The following is a 21,065-nucleotide window of genomic DNA, read 5'->3' on the forward strand; positions in this document are numbered from 1 at the left end:
ATTATTTCTGTTATGGAAAGATGTTATTTTTTCATCTGTTATGGAACGATTTGTTTAATATACTTTGTATAGGAAAAAATTAAACCAAATACTCAATATGGCCCTTTATAGCTAAAACCAAATTATATATGATTTATGTCAATTTGTGACACAATGCATGAAATCTTGGCTTATAATCGATTAAAACATAAAAGCTACATTGTATTAACTAACAAAACATACAGAGGAAAAACAGATATTCAAATTTTAGACATATATTGTATTGAATAACTTATGTGGACTGGTTTTTGGAGAATGTTTCCTCTCACCTTTGTGTACCGCTACATTTATTTAGAGCTTCCATAGCAAAGAAGTTGCTAAAGCAGGAATGAAATCTCTCTTATTTTATTTCTCTCAGAATTCATAAAGTGCAAAAAAAAAAAAAATTCCTGCTTGTTCAGTTAACTTGGTTAAACTGAAGCTATTTTCTTGATTGTTTTGTCACAACTTGCGGGCCATTTACTTAAAAAAAAATTAAACTTGATTTGAAGAGTAAAATGTTGAAATTTAGAAAGGGGGGACTTTAATGTCCAATTATGATTTGATTTAGAACCGTTTCCATGAAGAACATTGCTTTAGTCAATGAGCTATTATTTAGCATCCGGTAACATGCTGTTAGTTGGTAGATAGCTAGGTAGTAATGTAGTAATATTACTGAGTAATGTGACACAAATGAAAATGGATCATGGCGTGGGCAAGCATAAAGGCATGTTGAGGCTGCTGAATTGGGTCACTAAAATATAATTATTCCATTCCACAATTCCATCATGTTGAATTCACATGAACAAGTTATGTTTTCTAACAAATAATTATTGAACTAAACCGAAAAGGAAAACAATAAGTAAACTTAATTGATTTGTGTGGAATGAATTTACATGATTTGATCACGCAGATCAAAGCACTTTTTTCTGTTCTTATTCTCCATAGCTGAATGAAAGGGATTTAGCGCTTCCTTAAAGTATGAAAATTGAAAATAACATTGAAAATAGAAATGACTTCATATTCCACTTTGTTCTTATCACAAACAAGACATAGATTTGCCCTTGTTGCCTTTGTGAAAACCCATTTCAGAGACTAAGCTATTTCCAGCCCCAACAAGAGAAAATGCAATCATTTTATGGCAGCATCTACTCATTCGTGATTCGTTCCGAGCTCTGACAAATACCTCCGGAGTTATTAATATAGTCAGGGTCTCCACAGATGAAATGTAAATCTCAGGCACATGTGGAAGGAGCCAAATCAAATGAGACAAAGGTGTATTGGGGCTGTTTGAACCTTCTGTCGCTCAAAAATAAATGTGCTGTTTTAATGTGGGTCATCCTTGGGGCAGAAGGGGATTTCTATTAAAATGTATTTTGGGAAATACAATATAATGATACGGGCAGGCTGGAGAAAGTGGGAAAGTGGCAGAGAGGATGAACAGGAATCACACTAGACACAAAAAGATGAGCCGTTCACGGTAATGGTGGGATTATATGGAGATTAGCGCTCTAGACGGGTCAGGAGACATTGTGATTGATGAGCCGTGGCAGGAAGTGACAAAATGGCCCCAAGGTCACAAGAGAAAGTGAAAGAAAAGAGCAGAGTTCATTTTGGCTTATATACATACAGTAGAACCAAACAGAAATGGCAGACAAAGAGATGTTTAAATTTTTTCTGCAAATAGACAGAATAAATTATATCAACATAGAAAATGGAGATTTACAGTCCAGGAGATGAGAAAGAAATGTATGGAGAGAAAGATAAGGCGACAGAAGGAAACACTAGAAGCATTTATACAGTAACTGGGGAAAATAGAGTAGTTTTTCAGCGGCTGCATCTACAGTATGAGGAGTTTAATCCCTTTCCAGTCATGGATCTTACAAGGACACTATTCTCTGATAATAGTGAGCTTCATTTCTTGAGTGCCACTAAAAACTAACTGACTGCAATCTGTTCTGGTTAAAATCAGTAAAGCATCAACCCTCAGTGGTGCAGGAATGCCCATCATAACAGCAGTCTCCATCTCCCAAATTACTGGAACTAGCTAAGCCTGAACTCCTTGGAGACAAACCTCTGTGTTTGAAATGTAAACATCTAAGGGCTTGGTTGTTTATAGCTTTCAATTCTTAAAGGCTCATTTATCCTGGGATGCATCTGCAAAATCCGCTGAGGTTGGTGGTTTGTTTATCTGTCTTTGAATAGAAAATCAAAATAGAGAAGCGAGGAGCTCCGCTGGGCTTGAGTCTGGAGTTTGTGCTGGAGCTGGAGGTGTTTTGAAATGGAAAAGAATTTCACATTTCTGCTGTAACATGGTAGGGGTTATTTGTGGGCTAGAGGCATAATGGATGATTATATTTTAACATCTGTTGTCCACTTTCTTAAGGCTTTTTGCAGCTGGTTCAGGATTATTGACTACTAGTGCCTTCTGTTAATAGACCCTGTTTCTGTAATCTGATCAATGGTTACTGGTGCAAATGGGCTCCAAAGTGATCAAATCACTCAAACCAAACAGAGTGTCAGAAACATGTGGCCACGTTCACAAATTATAGTGTAATGCTACAGTATAATGCACAGCAGCGAAGGACCACCTACTCGCCTGTCAATCAGTTACTTTGCTAAAAAAGGTGTTAAACCTTGCTGATTACATCCCACTTCAAAAGAAAATTATAATCCTAGAAGCATATATACATGCATAGAGGAGAATGGGGATGGAAGTAACACTTTTTGTTTCAGCATCAGTAACTCAGTGGTTGTTTGTTAAAGATCTCTCAAACTTTGATACACATTAGCCACATTTGTCTACTAAAAACAAAACTCACTTGGATGTGTACTACACAATTTTGGGCCCTATTTTAACGATCTGAAATGCAAGTATCGAACGCGAAACACGAAACGCAAATAACTTTGTGGGCGGATCTCGCAAATCTAAAATGGGTTGGTTTGAAGTAGCTACATTACTCATAGGTGTGGTTTGGGCGTAACGTGAAATAAACCAATCAGAGCGTCATCGTCATTTGCCAGGCGCACGCCTCACAGCCGAGGAGACCGACGTTCTCGTCAGGGCAGTAAAAGACAGAGAAGTGACATTGGGGATGGGAGAAAACCACCCAAATTAGCTTCGGTTAAACAGGCGTATAATAATTTGGGTAAATGTGTAAGCTAGATTTATGCCTATTTTTTCACATCTTCATGGACACCACAATGATTTCCCCCATGTGGAATATTTTTCCTTGTAATTATGTATGGTTTGCAAAAATGGCAACTACTGCGTCTGTGTAGATGAGAGAAGCAAAGTGTAGCTATGTGCGTTGTGCACACGCTACATTATGGCCAAGCATTCGCCCTTAAAATAGCATCTGAATAACGGAATTGTTTTCTGGAACTGCAAAATAGCACCAGGGAATGTTTGCGCCGGAATACGCCTCCTCTTTTCGCTGAACCGCCCCCGTCAGCGCAAGTTCATTCCCTAATTTACTGACGTGCGTCTGTGGAGGGAAAAGTCCGCTGTGCGTTGGGTGCAAAATAGGAATGATACATGCGTCGGTGTACAAAGTCAATTGCGCTGGGTGCAAGATAGGGCCCTATGTGAGTTTATGTCAAATACAAAGAATTCTGTTGTTACAATCTACCTAGTACTGAGGTGAGTTGTACAGTAATACAAGATGGGGAGGTAATTAAGATCCACACTATCTAATTTATGCAAGAACTTTATTAAAGAACAAAGAATAATCAGTTTTGAATAAAGTGAATGATTTAAAGTGATAAAAACATATTGTATTTCTTTTAGGACTTTAAATTTAGCACAAAAACAGTTGCGGTGTGTGTTTGTTTGAGTGTTTGTTACTGTGTACTGTATTCTTGTCACATAAAGGTTCAGTCACTATTTTGGGATATCACATAAAAAAACACTGAATGGAAACACTTGATACATCAAGTGTTATATACCCAACTTTTATGATATTTCCCATCTAACCATGTCATGTCAACAAATGTAAAAGTCAGGCAGCTATATTTATTATCATGTTAATTATTGTTCCTTTCTCCCCAACAACAGGGGCGCCTTTTACCCCAAATACCATACTTTTACATATTCTCCAGTTATTGGAAATCTGTTGCTTTAATTACCTTGAAAAAAACTGAAAATCATTAACAAAACCTTTGATGCTTTCATTTGTTTTCATTTGTGTTTCGTTTGTGCATCTGTTGGGTGTTAAAAGGTCCCTGGCGGGCAGATGTTGTTAAAGGCCAATATCTAAATTTGGTTTAAGTCTCTGAGCAATGACTTCATATTCCTTTGAGTTGTGAAATGACCTTTAACTTGATAGAGAGAAAAAAACTAGTTGTTGTTGTACTGAGGTGGAAAACCTCACGTCATCCTTGCTAAATCATTCATCGTCAAATGAGTTCATAAGATCTGCTTCAGGGAAAATAACATTGTTTTTTTATAAATATACAATCAGAACAAAGTGAATGAAACATGGCATTTTTATGAAAGAGATCATATTAAGTTCTATCATATTTTATGGAATCCTCTCTGCAATATCCTATAGCAGCTAGAACTTGTGTACCAGAAGCTTGCATTGCACTACTGATTTGGATCTTTCTAAAGATCAGCGGGTAAAACTGGAGTGAAAGATTGGCACTGTGGTGCCAGAAGGATTAGTGGGGCTTGATGGCAAAGATTGGCACCAACAGTGCTGGAACATCTCAACTGCTCTCTGTGCCTGGGAGTTCAGATGGAAAGACAAGGTGCCAGCATCTTTCTGCTCGGACAAACATGATTCACTGCAGCAGGGGGTGTGCTGGGAGAATTTATTGGGGGGCATAAAGAGGTCATTGTATAAGGAAATCAAATGCTCCTTGATTTTTTAAGACACAAGCTTTATGTTCTTAATCCATTTATTGAAATTAAACTGCAAAACTTGCACAGCAGCAAAACCTGCCTGTTTATTTCTGAGGATCAAATGATCAATGAAAAACTATACTGTATATATATATATATATATATATATATATATATATATATATATATATATATATACTGTATATATATATATATATATATATATATATATATACAGGTGCTGGTCATATAATTAGAATATCATCAAAAAGTTGATTTATTTCAGTAATTCCGTTAAAAAAGTGAAACTTGTATATTATATAGACTCATTACATGCAAAGTGAGACATCTCAAGCCTTTATTTGTTATAATTTTGATGATTATGGCTTACAGCTTGTGAAAACCACAAAATCAAAATCTCAGAAAATTAGAATATTACATGAAATCACACAGTAATTACACAGTAATCCCATGGTCATTGAACCAGGTTTTGGTTCTTTAGGCAGTGTGGGCAGGTGCAAATCCTGCTGGAAAATAAAGGAAGCATGAAGTGTTCTGAACATGTCCTGGTAGACGGCTGCATTGACTCTGGATTTAATAAAGCACAGTGGACCAAAGTCCTCTTTTCTGATGAGAGCAAATTTTGCATCTCATTTGGAAACCAAGGTCCCAGAGTCTGGAGGAAGAATGGAGAGGCACACAATCCAAGATGCTTGAAGTCCAGTGTGAAGTTTCCACAGTCTGTGTTGGTTTGGGGAGCCGTGTCACCGGCTGGTGTTGGTCCACTGTGCTGTCCACTCAACGCAGCCGTCTACCAGGACATTTCCAGAGCACTTCATGCTTCCTTCAGCAGACAAGCTTTATGGAGATGCTTCCTTCATTTTCCAGCAGGATTTGCACCTGCCCACACTGCCAAAAGAACCAAAACCTGTGATTTCATGTAATATTCTAATTTTTGATTTTGTGGTTTTCACAAGCTGTAAGCTATAATCATCAAAATTATAACAAATAAAGGCTTGAGATATCTCACTTTGCATGTAATGAGTCTATATAATATACAAGTTTCACTTTTTTAATGGAATTACTGAAATAAATAAACTTTTTGATGATATTCTAATTATATGACCAGCACCTGTATATATATATATATATATATATATATATATCCTTTATGGACACAAGACCACAAGGAAGTGGAAACACAACAGTTTAATGTAGGCTTTGTTAAATAGCAGAAAGCTGGAGCCTATCTTCCTTCAAAGTTTCAAAATTCAGCAGTCTTTTTCCACAGCTATGCATGTAAGAAATTCTTATCAAATGTATATTTTTTTTTAATCTGTGGTATTTTAGGGTCTCATATGAGAGTGTGGTTTAGGGAAGGTCATCCAGTGGGTAAAGCACTAATTGATATGGCCATTAATTCAAATGTTAATTTCAGCCTCAATCCTGGTCAGATCCCTTCATCAAGGCTGGCTTCTTAGCTTGCAGAAAGTGACACTTTATTGACTGTCCATCGACCGCTTGGCTGCTGGAGATGTTTTCTTCTGTCCCTTTGTGTTTTTTTTCTCTTTCAGTCTGTCTCTTTGTCTCTTATTCTTCATCTGTTTTCGAACCCTTTCCGTCATTGTCATGTTTACTTGGTTGTATTGTTTTTCTTTCTTTCGTTCTCTGTGCTACATACCACAAACATCAAATGGTGTTCATTTCATCCTGTTTTTCCTCTCATTTCTCGTCATCCTCTACTTTTCATCTCCTTTCCTTCCCCTGCACTCTTCTTCCATTATATTACTGAGAGTGGCTCCATCACGAGTGCTATTATGGGTGCCATCAGGGGCCGATCATAGTCAGAGCTGGAGATCAGCACACGTGCTGGTTTGTGTGTGAATGTAAGAGGCTCTGAAACTCGTAGCACTTTTCATGGGAGTATAATGGAGAGCTCTAGAGACACAACACAGCTGTATCAAATGCAAGTGAAATGGTGCTTATGTGGGGGGTATACATTTAATTTATATGTGATGGTAAAAGTCTTTCTGAGCGATATGGAATCTGTGTGTTTATTTTACATGGTTGACCTTAGTGCACTGTAATAACCCAGAGTAAAACTGATTCATAGATCTTCTGCTGGGTCTTATAGGCGCTCAATGGAAGACTTTCTGCGAGCAGTGCTTAATCTGGTCAAAGCTGGAAAAAATGAAGTTTTAAGCTGTAATTCCTCTCCTAATTCTTCTTCCCTAATCCCTAGAAGAAGGGCAGCCCGTTTCAGGCCTTCTTTCCTGAATTTCGCACGTTGGCTCTTACTGCTCTTGCCAATTCAAACCCTCATCTGGCTTTCAAAACGCTCTCCAAAAGCTGTCAGCCAGTGGAAGAAAAGAGCCTTGGGAGCACTCCACAAAATTAGACACCTTCGCTCTGCGCCACCGTCGTCAGCGGATTGCTGTAATTACATGCGCAAATGGGTCATTGGCAAGGTCTTCTATGCTGTCAGGTGTGGATAGAAGAGGCAAAGTGCCAGAGGGGGTTTTACGACATGCTTTTCCCAATTGGACGGGGTTACTCACAGAGCCTTATTTGTGTGAAGTGGGTTATAATGGACCCAATGTGGTGAAGACTCAGTTGATGACTACATGATTGGAACATTGAGAGCCTGGTACTGTATTTATCAGACAAGTTTGCAGGTCAAATGTGGTAATATACATCCTCTCAAAATGTTTAGTCATATATTACATTTTGGGGATTTTTGTAATACTCAACTACAAAATTATCCATCCAAAATATGAGTAATCAAGTCCTCTGAAAGTAAAATAAGTTAAAAAATAATGAGTAGATATGACAAATATATGACATTTATATGAAACTAGCAGTAATGGTTAGCAACAATGCAATAATGGTAATTGAATATTTTCAAACAAACAAAAAAGAGTATCCCTTTGTTTCGGAAAAAAAGAAAAAAAAATTGCATAATAACAAGGTTAAAAATAACATTTGTACTCAGATACCCATAGCTTAGAAACCAATTTGAAATAGTATCATTACACTGATGCACATGTAAAAGCTCTAAGTAATCGATTTACAATATTTGTAGTGTTTTTACTAGCCGGATTGAGCTCAAGTCAATTACTCATGCGCATGCCTTTTTTGATGCACAAACACTTTGTGATTCAGTCATTCCCCGAATTTTGCAATCATTGCCAGAAAAAAAAAAAAAAAAAAAACATTTTACTGCAATACAAAGGGAGGGGGAAAAAAAATTCATCACTCTGAGATTCTCTCAAGAAAGCAAGTGTTAAGACGATTCTGTGGATCATGCGTAATGCTTAAATGTCACATTAACCGCATAGAAGAAGCATCATTAGCTCGTAGAGATCAGTGGAAATCCAAAGATCCTCTTTCAGGCTATCATCTTTCCACTGTAAGCATTATGCTTCCTACATTCTCTATTGATTCAAAGATGTAATGTGTCCTCTCCATCTGTGGAGATTCACTTGACCTTTCTGTCCCTCAAGAGCTCATCGTGTTCTTGTGTGGAGCCATCTCTTCAGGGAGAATAGGGAATACAGGCTTTTCTTACATTACACATTTGTTTTTTCATAGTAGGGTAATAGAACATTGCATTTCAGTAACATGTTAATCACATGTTAACCTTTAAACTGCAAAGTATATATATGCATGATAAAACGTGACCTTTTGGAGTACCAGAAGAGCTTAACAAAGAGATTCTCATGATTCTTTTTGTTTCACCAAATGTTTAACTGTGGTGATCTGAACTCTTTCCATTTCACAAATGGTGTGTGTGTGCGTGCTCTGAGCTGCTTTTTGTTAGATGACCCAGGAGTCATCATCCATCCATTCGTTCATTGTGTACATTGCAAGGAATACCACTCAAAAGATTCATTTTCATCTCATGTTCATGAACAAAACAATAAACATTTTCTAAGAGCATTTGGTGCAAATGGGGTAAAACGAAACGATCTACAGTACAATGTGCACTGCAAAACAAGCAAACCACTTACTATTATTAGAGTTATAATTTGAAAAATTGTAAATTCTGAAAACAAAACTTTTATGCGGTCTTGACTATGGAGCCCCACATTTAGATACTGTGGCCATAAATAAAAAAATTGGCCAGTGGTTGTTTTGAATTGTCCATGCAATAAACCCTGGCATTCAGCCAAATCAAATGCAATATAAATGTGACTCTTTCCCATGGATTTATGGCCACATTTAAGTTAAATCATGACCAATTTTTTTTTTTTTTTTTTTTTTTTTTTTTAAGTAAAACTGATCTAATTTTAAGAATGTTGATATGTATTTCACTGGAAAACAAGGTAAATATACTGATTAGGAAAAATGCATGTTCTACCCAGTCTCTTGGTGCTGTTTTTACTTCTCTTAAGTGTGATCTTAGTTCATATACACCTCCTCCAACCCAGACTGGAATGCTGCACTCATTCTTGCTATCTGTTGTGAAGGTCAGTTTCCATACACTGTGCAGGAGATGGGTGGCTTCATTCATCATCTGTCTGACAGCCCATGTTGTGCCCTAAATCCACCCCCACCTTTCTCCTTAGTTTCTGCACAAGTAGGTTTGTCCCATTAAGAGCCATTTTCTTGGACACTCACCATCTGTCTTCTGTTCATTTGAGTATATCCTTTCCATCTACCATTTAAAGCAAAACCTATTCCTCTGCTCAGCGTGTGCTCAGATTGCTACATTTTAATGTATAACGCAAAGACATTTAAGGTTATGAAAGACTTAAGAATTCTACCATTATTCACAAAATATATATTAAATCAATCATTGACCTTGGGTGTTCACACATAGTGTATCATAACTATTCTTAAATAGATTTTTTTTTTTTGTCAGAGGTTGTAGATAAAAGCAGAGGGGGTTGGCGATTGACTGTGTTTCTGGTCAGGGAAAATCGATTCAGAGGGTCCATCTAAAGCTGGAGATAACCGTTACTGCCCCTTCCCTCTGACACGTCTCTCATTTCCAGACCCTTGGTCCATGCAGCCACAACTCAGGGAGAAGCTGGGCACTGGGTTAATCAGCTCTGGTCATGATGCGGGACAAGAGATGTGTTTGGAGCAAAGCTTGATCTATTAGTGCATGCTTGTGATGTTAATGGTTGCATTGTCTTCACACAAAGTAATCAAAATAAAGTAAAATTATCTTATACTTACAGTTTTGGAGGGACATTTATTTTACTCTTTTTCATGAATTCACTTGTACTTTTCATTGTACTTGTGCTTTTCACCAGTACTTTTCGTTGTTTGTGTCTCTCTGGTTGTCTGTTTTTGAGCTTACAGACTGTCTGTATTAGTGGTGGGCATTTTTAGTGGCTCTGCAGGTTGCATCACTATGCCAGTGGTTGTCTTTTGAGTGAATCATTCTCTCAAGTGATTCGTTCTAATCACTGATTTGTTCAGGAACAAAACAAGTGGCTGTTTTTAAAGTAAGTGAGGCAGTGAATCATACTAAAAAAATGGCTATGAATGAATGATTGAACAATTTACTTCATTTGTCAGAACACTGATTCATTTAGCATCAAGACACAACAGTTGATTCTTTTCATTTTGATGCCAAACTACTTGTTTCTAACTATTTTCATTGGTGGAGCAAAATGCACAAATGAATGGCAATATTGTGTCTAAAATGTAAGTTACTTAACTTTATTTTATTAATGATGTTACACTGTTAAAATGACTAAATATTAACAGTTTATTGAACTGTTGTATTGAGCAGTTGTACTAATTCTCAAATTGCTGGATTTAAACAGTTTAAAATAACTAAGCAGTATTTTTTTTTTTTTGGTCTCTGAAAGAAAAGAAAAATTTCAAAAAGATTCAATAGAAGGACAAAAAATATAGCAAAATAATGACTGATACACCTGTGACTTTAACGTTGTTCTTAGTATATTTCTTTCTTTTTACTTTTCTTCCTTTTATCCTTCTGCCTTTCTTTTCTCATCTCTCTGTCTTTGCGGTATAAGTTTTAAAAATAGCACCTCATAATGGAGGGTCAGGATCCAAAGGGGAATGATGATCCTCCGAGGAGGAGACGTAATTTAAATTCCATGGCGTACGGGATTGCTTTTCCCCGTCCACTGATGAGGGCAGATATGCGATAGCGAGGGGCTTTAAGCTCCGGCTCCTGGGAAGCCTCTATCGCCAGGGAGCAGGAGCGGCATATCAGAAATCATCATGATGAAATGAGGGGTGAGGCTGAGGAAAGATCAGTGGGGGATTTGAACTTCTCATGAGAGCCAGAGACAAAGGCAGAATGAGAATAATGTCTGTCCTCTGTCTCTCCATCTATTCATGCATGTTTGCGTGTGTGTGTGAGAGAGAGAGAGAGAGAGAGAGAGAGAGAGAGAGAGAGAGAGAGAGAGAGAGAGAGAGAGAGAGAGAGAGAGAGAGAGAGAGAGAGAGAGAGATGGACTGTGATTGCGTGCTCATCTTGCCCCAAATAATATTTGTCAGACCTTTAATAGCTTATTTGTGTATCCAAGCAGGGAACGAGGGTTCGGCAGAGAATGGACAGAAGGAGACGTCCACCTGTGACATTTGCCAGTTTGGAGCGGAGTGTGACGTGGATGCAGAAGATGTCTGGTAAGCACAAAAGCAAACTGTAGGAGAACTAATACAGAATAAAAAATAAAAATAAAAATTAAAAAAAGATGCCCAGCCAAGCATTTCTTTAGTGAATTAAAAATTGAATAAATCATCATATACTCACTGTATTGTCATTGTAAACCTTTATGACGTAATTTCTTCTGCGGAACACTGAAGAAGATAATTTGAAGAATGTTCACACTGCTCTATTTCATACATTGAAAAGCTGATGGGGACCAGAGACTGTTAAGCTCCAAAAAGGGCACTCTGTGTACTATATGCTATACGTGTTCTGGGGCATATTAACATGTCTGTGAGAAACTGTCAAAAAAAAATTGTCATTCACAAAATTCTTGCCTTGAAAATCTTCCTTGACAGCCCTGGTGTCCATATACTTTCATTGTATTGAATCTGTTCAAAAGTGTGGGGTTGGTATATTTTAATGTTTTTGAAAGTCTCTTGCTTACCAAGGCTGCATTAATTTGATCAAAAATACAGTAAATATTTCTACAATTTAAAATTCCTGTTTTCTATTTTTCTATATTTTAAAATGTAATTTATTCCTGTGATGACAAAGCAGAATTTTCTGCATCATTACTCCAGTCTTCAATAAATTGAGGCAATAACTGTTTCTTTAATGTGAATGCTTTCTCTGGTCAGTAACAAAGAGATTTGTTGGTTGTATGATTTGTTGGTACTGTAATAGCATATGGAATATGGGACACTATAGGGCAATATGAGACTCGTCCACATACTTCAAAGAATCTCAGAACTTGCCCGAGAGAAATGAGCAATAAACAAGGCCAATTATGACAGTTTCATCTCTGCTGATGAATGGCTGTTTAGCCCTGATGCTCCAGCTCTGAAAACTCTTTAATATTCAGTCAAAAATAAGCAGAAAACCACTATAAGCAGTCAATTTGCTCTTCTAACAACATCTTTGTTATATTCAATGAGAAATGGTTATCATTTCTAGAGAATCTATTTGAGTTGTAAACAAAATATCCTGACTCACATCATATATTTAAAATCCACACGTGGATGTGGAGAGGAGGTTTTCATTGCCCTGGGCATCAGTGAACAGCTCAAACTGTCAGCAAGAAGGAACGAGACTACTCTTTAATCCTAATAGAAGTAGGCCTCTCTTCCTCCCTCCTGCCTATCTCTCTCAGGGCGTCTGAAGGGAATTACATGTCGGCCTTGGCAAAGACAGCCTGTAGATTCACTAAAGATTCAACAAGCACTGGCTGGAGAGATGGGGTGTTTGGAGGCATCAGAATGAAACAGCCCGGCCTCTCCCTCCTCAGAGATATCAGCACAATTTGAGGCATTTATGCCTGAGTCGTAGGGATGGTCCCATGACAGGCCCCTCGCTCTGATACACTTGACTGCAGATGACTCACTCACCTCACTGTTCCTCCACCAAAAAACACTCTACCTCTATCAGCAGTCCTTCTTTTTTTAGTCTCGCTCCATTTTTCCATCTCCCTGCGTCATTTGAAAGGATTACTGAAAAAATGAGATGAGAGATTATAAATAAAATCAGTGCTAGAGGATGCATTAATAACATGTCAGTGTGTGTTTGTGCACTGATTGTGTGTGTAGTGACAAGCACCTGATTTGTTTGGCTGTTGTTTAGGACTTATAGATAGATAGATAGATAGATAGATAGATAGATAGATAGATAGATAGATAGATAGATAGATAGATAGATAGATAGATAGATAGATAGATAGATAGATAGATAGATAGATAGATAGATAGATAGATACTATCTACACTACTAATCGAAATCGAACATTTGAAACATTGGGTTAAAGGAGAACTTGGTAACTTTTTTAACTTAATAAAACTGTCTAGAATAAATTTGGATGGTTAAACAACCTGTTCTGGTGATATTGGTGACTTTGCACATGAGCAGCGGTAGAGAGGTGGAGGAGGCCGCCACAAGTGAGTTTTTTACGACCGTGTTGTGAAATATACCCCCCCCCCCCCCCCCACAGCTGTAGGGGGAGCTCGTGGGGAAAACATGCAACAACAAAAGGAAAAATCAGCGAAGAAGTCACTAGAGTTCGCTAGAGTTGCCGAGTTCTCCTTTAAAGAAACTAAACTACAAATTACCCTGAATACTAAGATTGATCATCAACAAGTACAGACTCCATCATCATTATCCAGCCAGAGAGAGAGAGAGAGAGAGAGAGAGAGAGAGAGAGAGAGACTAAACTAAAGTGTTTGAGTAAAGGGCAGCTGGACAGACAGAAAGCCCACGGGCCATGCTGGAAAAGTTTAGATAACAGAGAAACCACATGGCTCTTACAAATCAATAAGACATATCCCCTCACTCAACAAGATAAACACACACTCACACACACAGAGGCTACCATCCAAACAACCTACATTTTTAAAGGAAATCTCATCCCTTCAGTTGGACTCACTCGCAAAGCCATTTTTACTTGATTTGCTATTGGAAATCTTTGATGTGTGCGTGCGTGTGTGTGTGTGTGTGTGTGTGTGTGTGTGTGTGTGTGTGTGTGTGTGTGTGTGTGTGTGTGTGTGTGTGTGTGTGTGTGTGTGTGTGTTGTTGATGCAGTGCATTTGCAGTGTGTGTCCAGAATGTGAGAGTCGACATTAAATATTCATGCTCTCAAGACACATTAGCCTTTATGACCACTACAGACGGTCACATTGGAGAGCAAGTGTGTGTGTGTGTGTGTGCGTGCGTGCGTGTGTGCGCGTGTGCTTGTGTGACCATTACCAGTGCTTCATAATAAATACATCTCAATATCATTGCGCCTGTTTGTTTTATCTCACATTCAGCACTCCCAGGCATTTATCTAAATTACAATGCATTACAGATCTCAATTAGCAATGGCAAACAATCAAAGCTGCCCTTGAGTGGACTTCATACCATAGTTCAATTCAGTCAACGTCTCTATTTAAAACAGATATTTTTATCTGCACATTTGTAGTCACTTCACATTATTCCAGTAGTGCCAGAATACAAAACGGCTCCTTACTCCACTAAAGCTCACTGGCAGGGTGGAAATATTAAAAAGGAAAGTTGAAGAAAGAAAAGCACACACACACATACAAATAATGACAGATTTATAATTATACTGTCGTCCGTTTGCTGCAGTGAGAAGTGACTGGGGACGGCAGTTTAATTGTCATTTCTGCTCAACATGTTCCTGCAGTGGCACACAGATGACTCATACACACTTTAGAGAGAAACTACAGCAGAAACACCTGAATGCTGAAGATACGGACCACAAATTAATATCTGTCATGACAACTATTGGAGAATTTGGCCTTGTAATGAATGTGACAGTGTTAATGTGTTTGGTCTTGCTATGCTGCTACTGCTGCTGTTGTTCATAACTACTGATGCTGTACAAGCATACATGAATCACCCTGCAGCTGCAGATCTATACAGGTGGAGCTGGGGAAGGTGGAGGGTTTCTGAAAGCGCGCTGCAAACTGCTGCAGCAAATGATTGGCAAGTATTTGAATGTTGAACAGCGAGCTCATTGGCTACTGATGCAGCAGAAACCAATCAGCTGTGCCCAACAGAGAATGATGTGACTGCAAGCAGATTGGGTCAAGGACCTATAAGCATGTGCCATCTACAGTTTCATGACAGAACTTTGTATATCAACTCCTCTGAGAAATACCAAATAAACTCACATAACATACACAGTAAAGACAAGATGACAGATTTTTTGTTCTCTCAGGCAGAAATGAATGACTTGTTCACACACGAATACAAAGTCTGTGTGTGTTGCATGTCTGTCGCTAATGTAAGAAACTTTGTCCGTTATTCAATGCGTCTTTGTCTCCTTGTCAGAAGCGCATAGCCTTTCATCCGTGCATACGCACATGCACGTAAGCGCCCATTACCGTCACTAATGAAGGTATGTGAATAAGAGCAGCCATTAAAACGAGCGAAGGAACATCAAAGCATTGAAACTCATCATTCCTCTTTGAAACGGAGCGTTGTATTATTCTCCGCTGATGTGTTCGCTGTGCTTTGGTTGCTAAGCCAGTCCTCTGTGCTAGTTATTAAGCCCTGAGATGATAGTCTCAAGAATGTGCTAGGTTGAAAATCACTGCCACATCCAGTTCAATCCCATCCACATTCATTTCCGAGCTTTCCCTTCTCGCTTCACGCTGATCCGAGTTGATGAAAAAAGACTTTACTCATTACATTTGCAATCTTGACACCCTTATCAACATTTATAGAGTAGACAGATCATAAAAACGCTGTTGATGTTGGTGTTAATCTGCTTCTAATGGTAATTCACTCAGCCTCAAGCCAAATGGGTAATTATGAATGTCAGTTAATGTTTATGTGAGGTTACCGTTCCCGCTGATGCAGACCTTTTGTAAAGAGGCCTGTGTTTTTTACCATTGTAATCTGTGTATGTTGCAGCACTGTAGTCTCACAGGATGAATGTGAAAATGCTGAGCTTAACACACTCATGATGGAGAGGTGTACATTAAAGTCGTAATGTTCACCCTTTGCAGAACTGGCTCTTACAAAAGCAATTTTCTTGTAGGCATAAGAACAAGTGTTCGTGGGATTGATTGAAACTACCAGCAACAATAGAATACACAAAATACTTAAAACTGTCCATTCCTGGCAGGTGTTGTTTGTGGGACAGACTTTGCTGTGTAGATGTTCTTTATATTTTTCTTTTATATATATATATATTTTATTCCACTAAAATAATAAGAAGCACAATGGTTTTCAACACTGATAATTACAAGAAATGTTTCTTGACACCAAATGAACATATTATCATATTATAATTTCTGAAGTATCATGTGGCACTGAAGAGTAAAGATGCTGAAAATTCAGTTTTGCCATCACATTAATAAATTACATTTTAAAAATATATTACAATAGAAAACATGTTTTAAATTGCAATAATATTTAATAATATAACCATTTTTATTGTAATTTTGATCAAATAAATACAGCCTTTTTTAACAAAATAGACTTTCTTTTAAAAACAATGAACATCTAACCAACCTTTTGAACTATAGTGTATAAATGTGTTTTAGGGATGTCCCGAGCCGATCTCAAGGATCGAAATCAGGGCCGATTTAGCAATTTTTCAACTGATCGGTATCTGCTTTCCTAAGTCCAAGTGTCATGCTTTCTAACCTTAATTTCACTTTTTTTTTTTCTTGAAAAAAAAATAAACCTTTGTAACATTTACATCTACCAATGTCTTTATACTGTGAGTGCATACATACATTATATATTTCTGTGTGTGTGCGTGCGTGCGTGCGTGCGTGCGTGCGTGCGTGCGTGCGTGCGTGTGTGTGTGTGCGTGTGTGCGTGTGTGTGTGTGTGCGTGTGTGTGTGTGTGTGTTAGGCCTATGATTACTGTAGTAGTAGTTCTATTGGAAACACTATGTAGTGATAGATGCCGCTTTATTACATTTAAGCCCCTGAGAAACTCTCTGCACGGCCCTGTATACATTGGATTGATTTTAATAACTTGAAGTGTGCACCAAGCACTAAGAAAATACAAGTATCGGTTCGGGACTTGGTATCGGCAGTTACTCAATATTCAAAGACTCGGATCAGGGGCACAATAAACCTGATCAGAACTTTGTTTATTTTATTTTACTGTTATAAATGCATTTGCTGCAGGCCATAAGAAAAGTTTGATGATTGATTTTTTTTAAATATGGGTTAAATATCGATCTTCAGTTAAACTTGATATTGATTCTTAAAATCTGTATTGATTGTGATGCTTTATAAAGACAATGTACCACAAAATAATATCTTTCTATTAAGTCAGAAGAGAAAGAGAATCACTTTCATGTGTAAGAAAAATGGACATTGATATATAGCCGAATGAATTGGAATTTAACTGAATTGAGCTTGAGAATTAAAATTGAATCAGGAAATCTGCAATGATTCCCAGCCCTTGAGCTGTGTTGTTGTGCGCTGCCGACATTCCAATCTGACGTTTCTTGGATATTTCCTCCTCCCCATCAATTCCTGTCCTCACTCTCCTAATTAATATTCATAAAATTGGTAAAAGGCCAAAAAAGATGCATTATTTCCAAAGAGGCCATTAAAGATTTTGCTTCAATATCAAATGTGAAACATTGAATTCCCTCCAGCAATTATTTTAAGTCCCAGTTTGCATGTCTGAAGTGTTATTCTTAGCTGACAGCTTGATCAAACAAGGTGTGACACTTATTTAATGATCTTTTTCACCGTCTTTGATTTGACAGTAATTGGCATTTACTGTGTTGTTTCTCCCTACACAGGTGCGTCTGTAACATCGACTGCTCCCACATCAGTTTTAACCCCGTGTGTGCGTCAGATGGCCGTTCTTATGACAACCCCTGCCAGGTAAAAGAGGCGTCGTGTCAGCGGCAGGAACGAATCGAGGTCAAGTTCCTGGGTCACTGTCAGGGTAAGAAGACCATTTTGAAATCATTTATGATTGCTTTATATAATGTATTCATTTCTTATATTGTTACATGATGTCTTCTTCCATTTCATTTGCATTTATATAAGACAACAAGAGAGAACACATGGAAAGATGAACATTATAAATCACTGTTACATAATCAAGTCCATTCGTGTTCATATCATTAGTCTCTGGAATATAGCAATTTTCCAAATATCATCTTCAAAATGACAATGTACAAATGAAAACAAAAAACATGTTTTATTATATAACCAGCAGACTGGCAGAGGCAGATTTGTTCATTTTAACATCTGAATTCATTTCTATCCTGTAGGCGACATGATTACAGGCACCAAAGCAGGAGATGGACAATATGCCAGGACAGACTACACAGGTGAATGTGTGTTTAATAATAAAAAGTTGATTTTAACATGTATGTGCTGTGGTTCTGACGACGCCCTTGGATTCCAGTTGTTCTGACCCATTTGTGTGTGTCTGTGTTTGAATTATAGAGGAGAAGCCTGAGGTTTCAGAGGTTGCGAGAGGATTGTACATCCCCTGCCCTGAGCACTATAAGAACTATTGTGTTCACGGAGACTGTGAATATCCCAACATGCTCTCAACACCGTCCTGCAGGTACACACGCACACACTCATGATGTGTCTGATCACTCAAGCACATCCCGTTTAGAAAAATACCTTGTGAATACGTGTGTGTTTAGGCACACAGCTTCTTATGATTGTGTATGTAACTCTGTATCACAGAACTTTGTCTCCCCCTAGTGTTCAAACCACGAAAGATCTGCCTCGTTTAAAAAATGATTATTTTTATTTAGTTTTAGATTTAGGTATTTCAACTAAACGAAAATTTGAATTTTCCTTGGCAGTTTACTTGTTTGTTTGTTTGATTTTAACTCAAGTAAACACATTTTGTGTGTGTGAATAGAGATATTACAGAGACCGCGTGGACTCTTTAAAACAACCTAAATAAACACATATCTAATCTAACGAGTACATAATGCTGTGTTTCTTTCTTCAGCTGTCACTCAGGATTCAGCGGTCCGCAGTGTGAAACTAAGGAATATAATGTGCTGTATGTGGTGCCTGGCTCTGGAAAGCTCCGCTACGTCCTCATCGCGTCTGTCATTGGGGCTCTGCAGGTGGCCATCATATGTGTAGTGGTGCTGTGTATCACCCGGTGAGTATAAACACACTACCTCATGTAGATCACACACACTCGCAGCTCTTTATAGAGTGCGAGGTCCTGCCAGCAGGAGTCTTTTTACACTCTGTGAAAGGTCATTGTTGAAGGATGTGTGTGTGGTAGTGAAATCTAAAGCACTTCAAGTAGCACTAAATAACTCACCCATCAACTGAAATGCTCATCAGAAGAGGGAGTGTTATCAGTATGTTCATGGATCATGATTAGAAGTGATGGGTGGATGATTAAACCGCAGATCTTCAGTCTACATACACTACCAAAAATAGTAAGCAGCACAGTTGTTTTTAACATTGATGATAATAATAAGAAATGGGTTTTTTTGGGCAGCAAATCAGCATATTAGAATGATTTTTGAAGGATCACGTGACACTGAAGACTGGGGTAATGATGCTGAAAATTCAGCTTTGCCATCACAGGAATAAATTACATTTTAAAATATGTTAAAATAGAAACCATTTATTTTAAATTGCAATGATATTTCTCAATATTACTGTTTTGACTGTATCTTTGATCAAATAAATGCAGCCTTGGTGAGCATTCAAATCATAGCTGTGGAAATCTGATGAATACTAATGCAGATGAATACATGAAACATTCTTTTAAAAACATTAGAAGAGTTTTTTATAGCAAAAGTTTTTTTCTTCCAGGCATCGTTTCGATTAGAAATAATATAGAGCTGCCTGGTGGAAGCAAGTTACATGTAGGCTATTGTTAAAACAGAAAAACAGCAGGTTGTGATGCTTTTCATATATGCCATGCACATATTGTCACTTAAAAATCTGCTCAGTAAAAATATACATAAGTTATATGTACGATAAGGGCGTCCTTTTGCTTCCTCCACAGGAAGTGCCCACGGACCAACAGAATCAACCGGCAGAAGCAGAACACAATGCACTACAACTCTGAAAACACCCTGCGCGCCTCCACCCGCCTCATTTGAGCGCCGTGACCGCTCGTGAGCAGAGAATCATGGGAAACGTAGTTTGGACAGAAAATAAAAACACTCAATCTCCGTCCCCACAGAGACACTGCATCCTGCTGGATGATGGGATGGAGGGACGGAGGACGATGGGTTCTACACACGATGCCTTGCACCTGTGGCACAGGACACAAACAGAGAATTTTAGGACAACATGATAGGACAAGTCCTGTTATTTGGTTAAGTATGGGTAATATTTCCAATAGTTAATTTGTTTGTCTTGATGGGGTCCTTTTTCTGTAATGTAAATAAATAATTTATATCACAAAGCACTGTGTGTTTATTCCTTTGTGGATGATATGACTTTTGAAGGATCTGGCTTGAAGGTCATTTCAGGTGATTCTAGTGGGACTGGAAAAATGATTTTCTACAGATAAACATTGCGAGGCTTCGACAGGCCCAGCAAAATCAATCTCAACAATTATTTTGCTGTTTTTAATGTAATGTAATCATGTACACTACTGTTCAAAAGTTTGGGATCAGCAATTTTTTATCATTTTATTCAGCAAGGATGTATTAAATTGGTCAAATGTGACAGTTAAGACATTTATAGTGTTTCAAATAAATGATTTTCTTTTTAATATTCTGTTCGTCAAATAATCCTGGAAAAAAAATGTATCACAGTTTCCACAAAAAAATATTAAGCAGCACAAATGTTTAAAATATTGCAGTATAGAACAGTTATTTCCAATTGTAACAATATTACTGTTTTTATTGTATTTTGATCAAATAAAATCAGCCTGGGTGAACATAAGAGACTTCTTTCAAAAACATTGAAAATAATAGTGGTACATTTCAAAATTAACCTCTTAATTTCCCCAAAAAAAACAAAAAAAGGAGAAGAAAGACAAATGTAAGGTAATAATGTGGCTTCTAATTTACTAGCAACTACAGATGATATACTGTCAGTCTTAGATTTTTAAACAAGGTGTTGAATTAGCTGAGCTGT

General features: G+C 37.7%; 1 protein-coding gene across 4 annotated transcripts in view; it reads left to right on the plus strand.

The window, feature by feature from the left end:
* tmeff2a (transmembrane protein with EGF-like and two follistatin-like domains 2a) overlaps nt 1–20,863 on the plus strand; it is a 67,453-nt gene extending 46,590 nt beyond the window's left edge. For 2 of the 4 annotated variants that reach the window (XM_079881602.1, XM_079881604.1), the window contains exons 5-10: nt 11,377–11,476; nt 17,771–17,919; nt 18,251–18,310; nt 18,429–18,552; nt 18,955–19,113; nt 19,981–20,863. In XM_079881602.1, the coding sequence (XP_079737728.1) occupies nt 11,377–11,476; nt 17,771–17,919; nt 18,251–18,310; nt 18,429–18,552; nt 18,955–19,113; nt 19,981–20,077 (689 nt within the window). In that variant the 3' untranslated portion in view covers nt 20,078–20,863. The remainder of the gene's footprint in view (nt 1–11,376; nt 11,477–17,770; nt 17,920–18,250; nt 18,311–18,428; nt 18,553–18,954; nt 19,114–19,980) is intronic. The other 2 variants (XM_079881603.1, XM_079881605.1) reach the window with 1 other exon arrangement.
* Nucleotides 20,864–21,065: the final 202 nt, after the last annotated feature.

This window comes from Squalius cephalus (genome assembly GCF_949319135.1).
Source record: "Squalius cephalus genome assembly, chromosome: 9".
NCBI lineage: Eukaryota > Metazoa > Chordata > Actinopteri > Cypriniformes > Leuciscidae > Squalius > Squalius cephalus.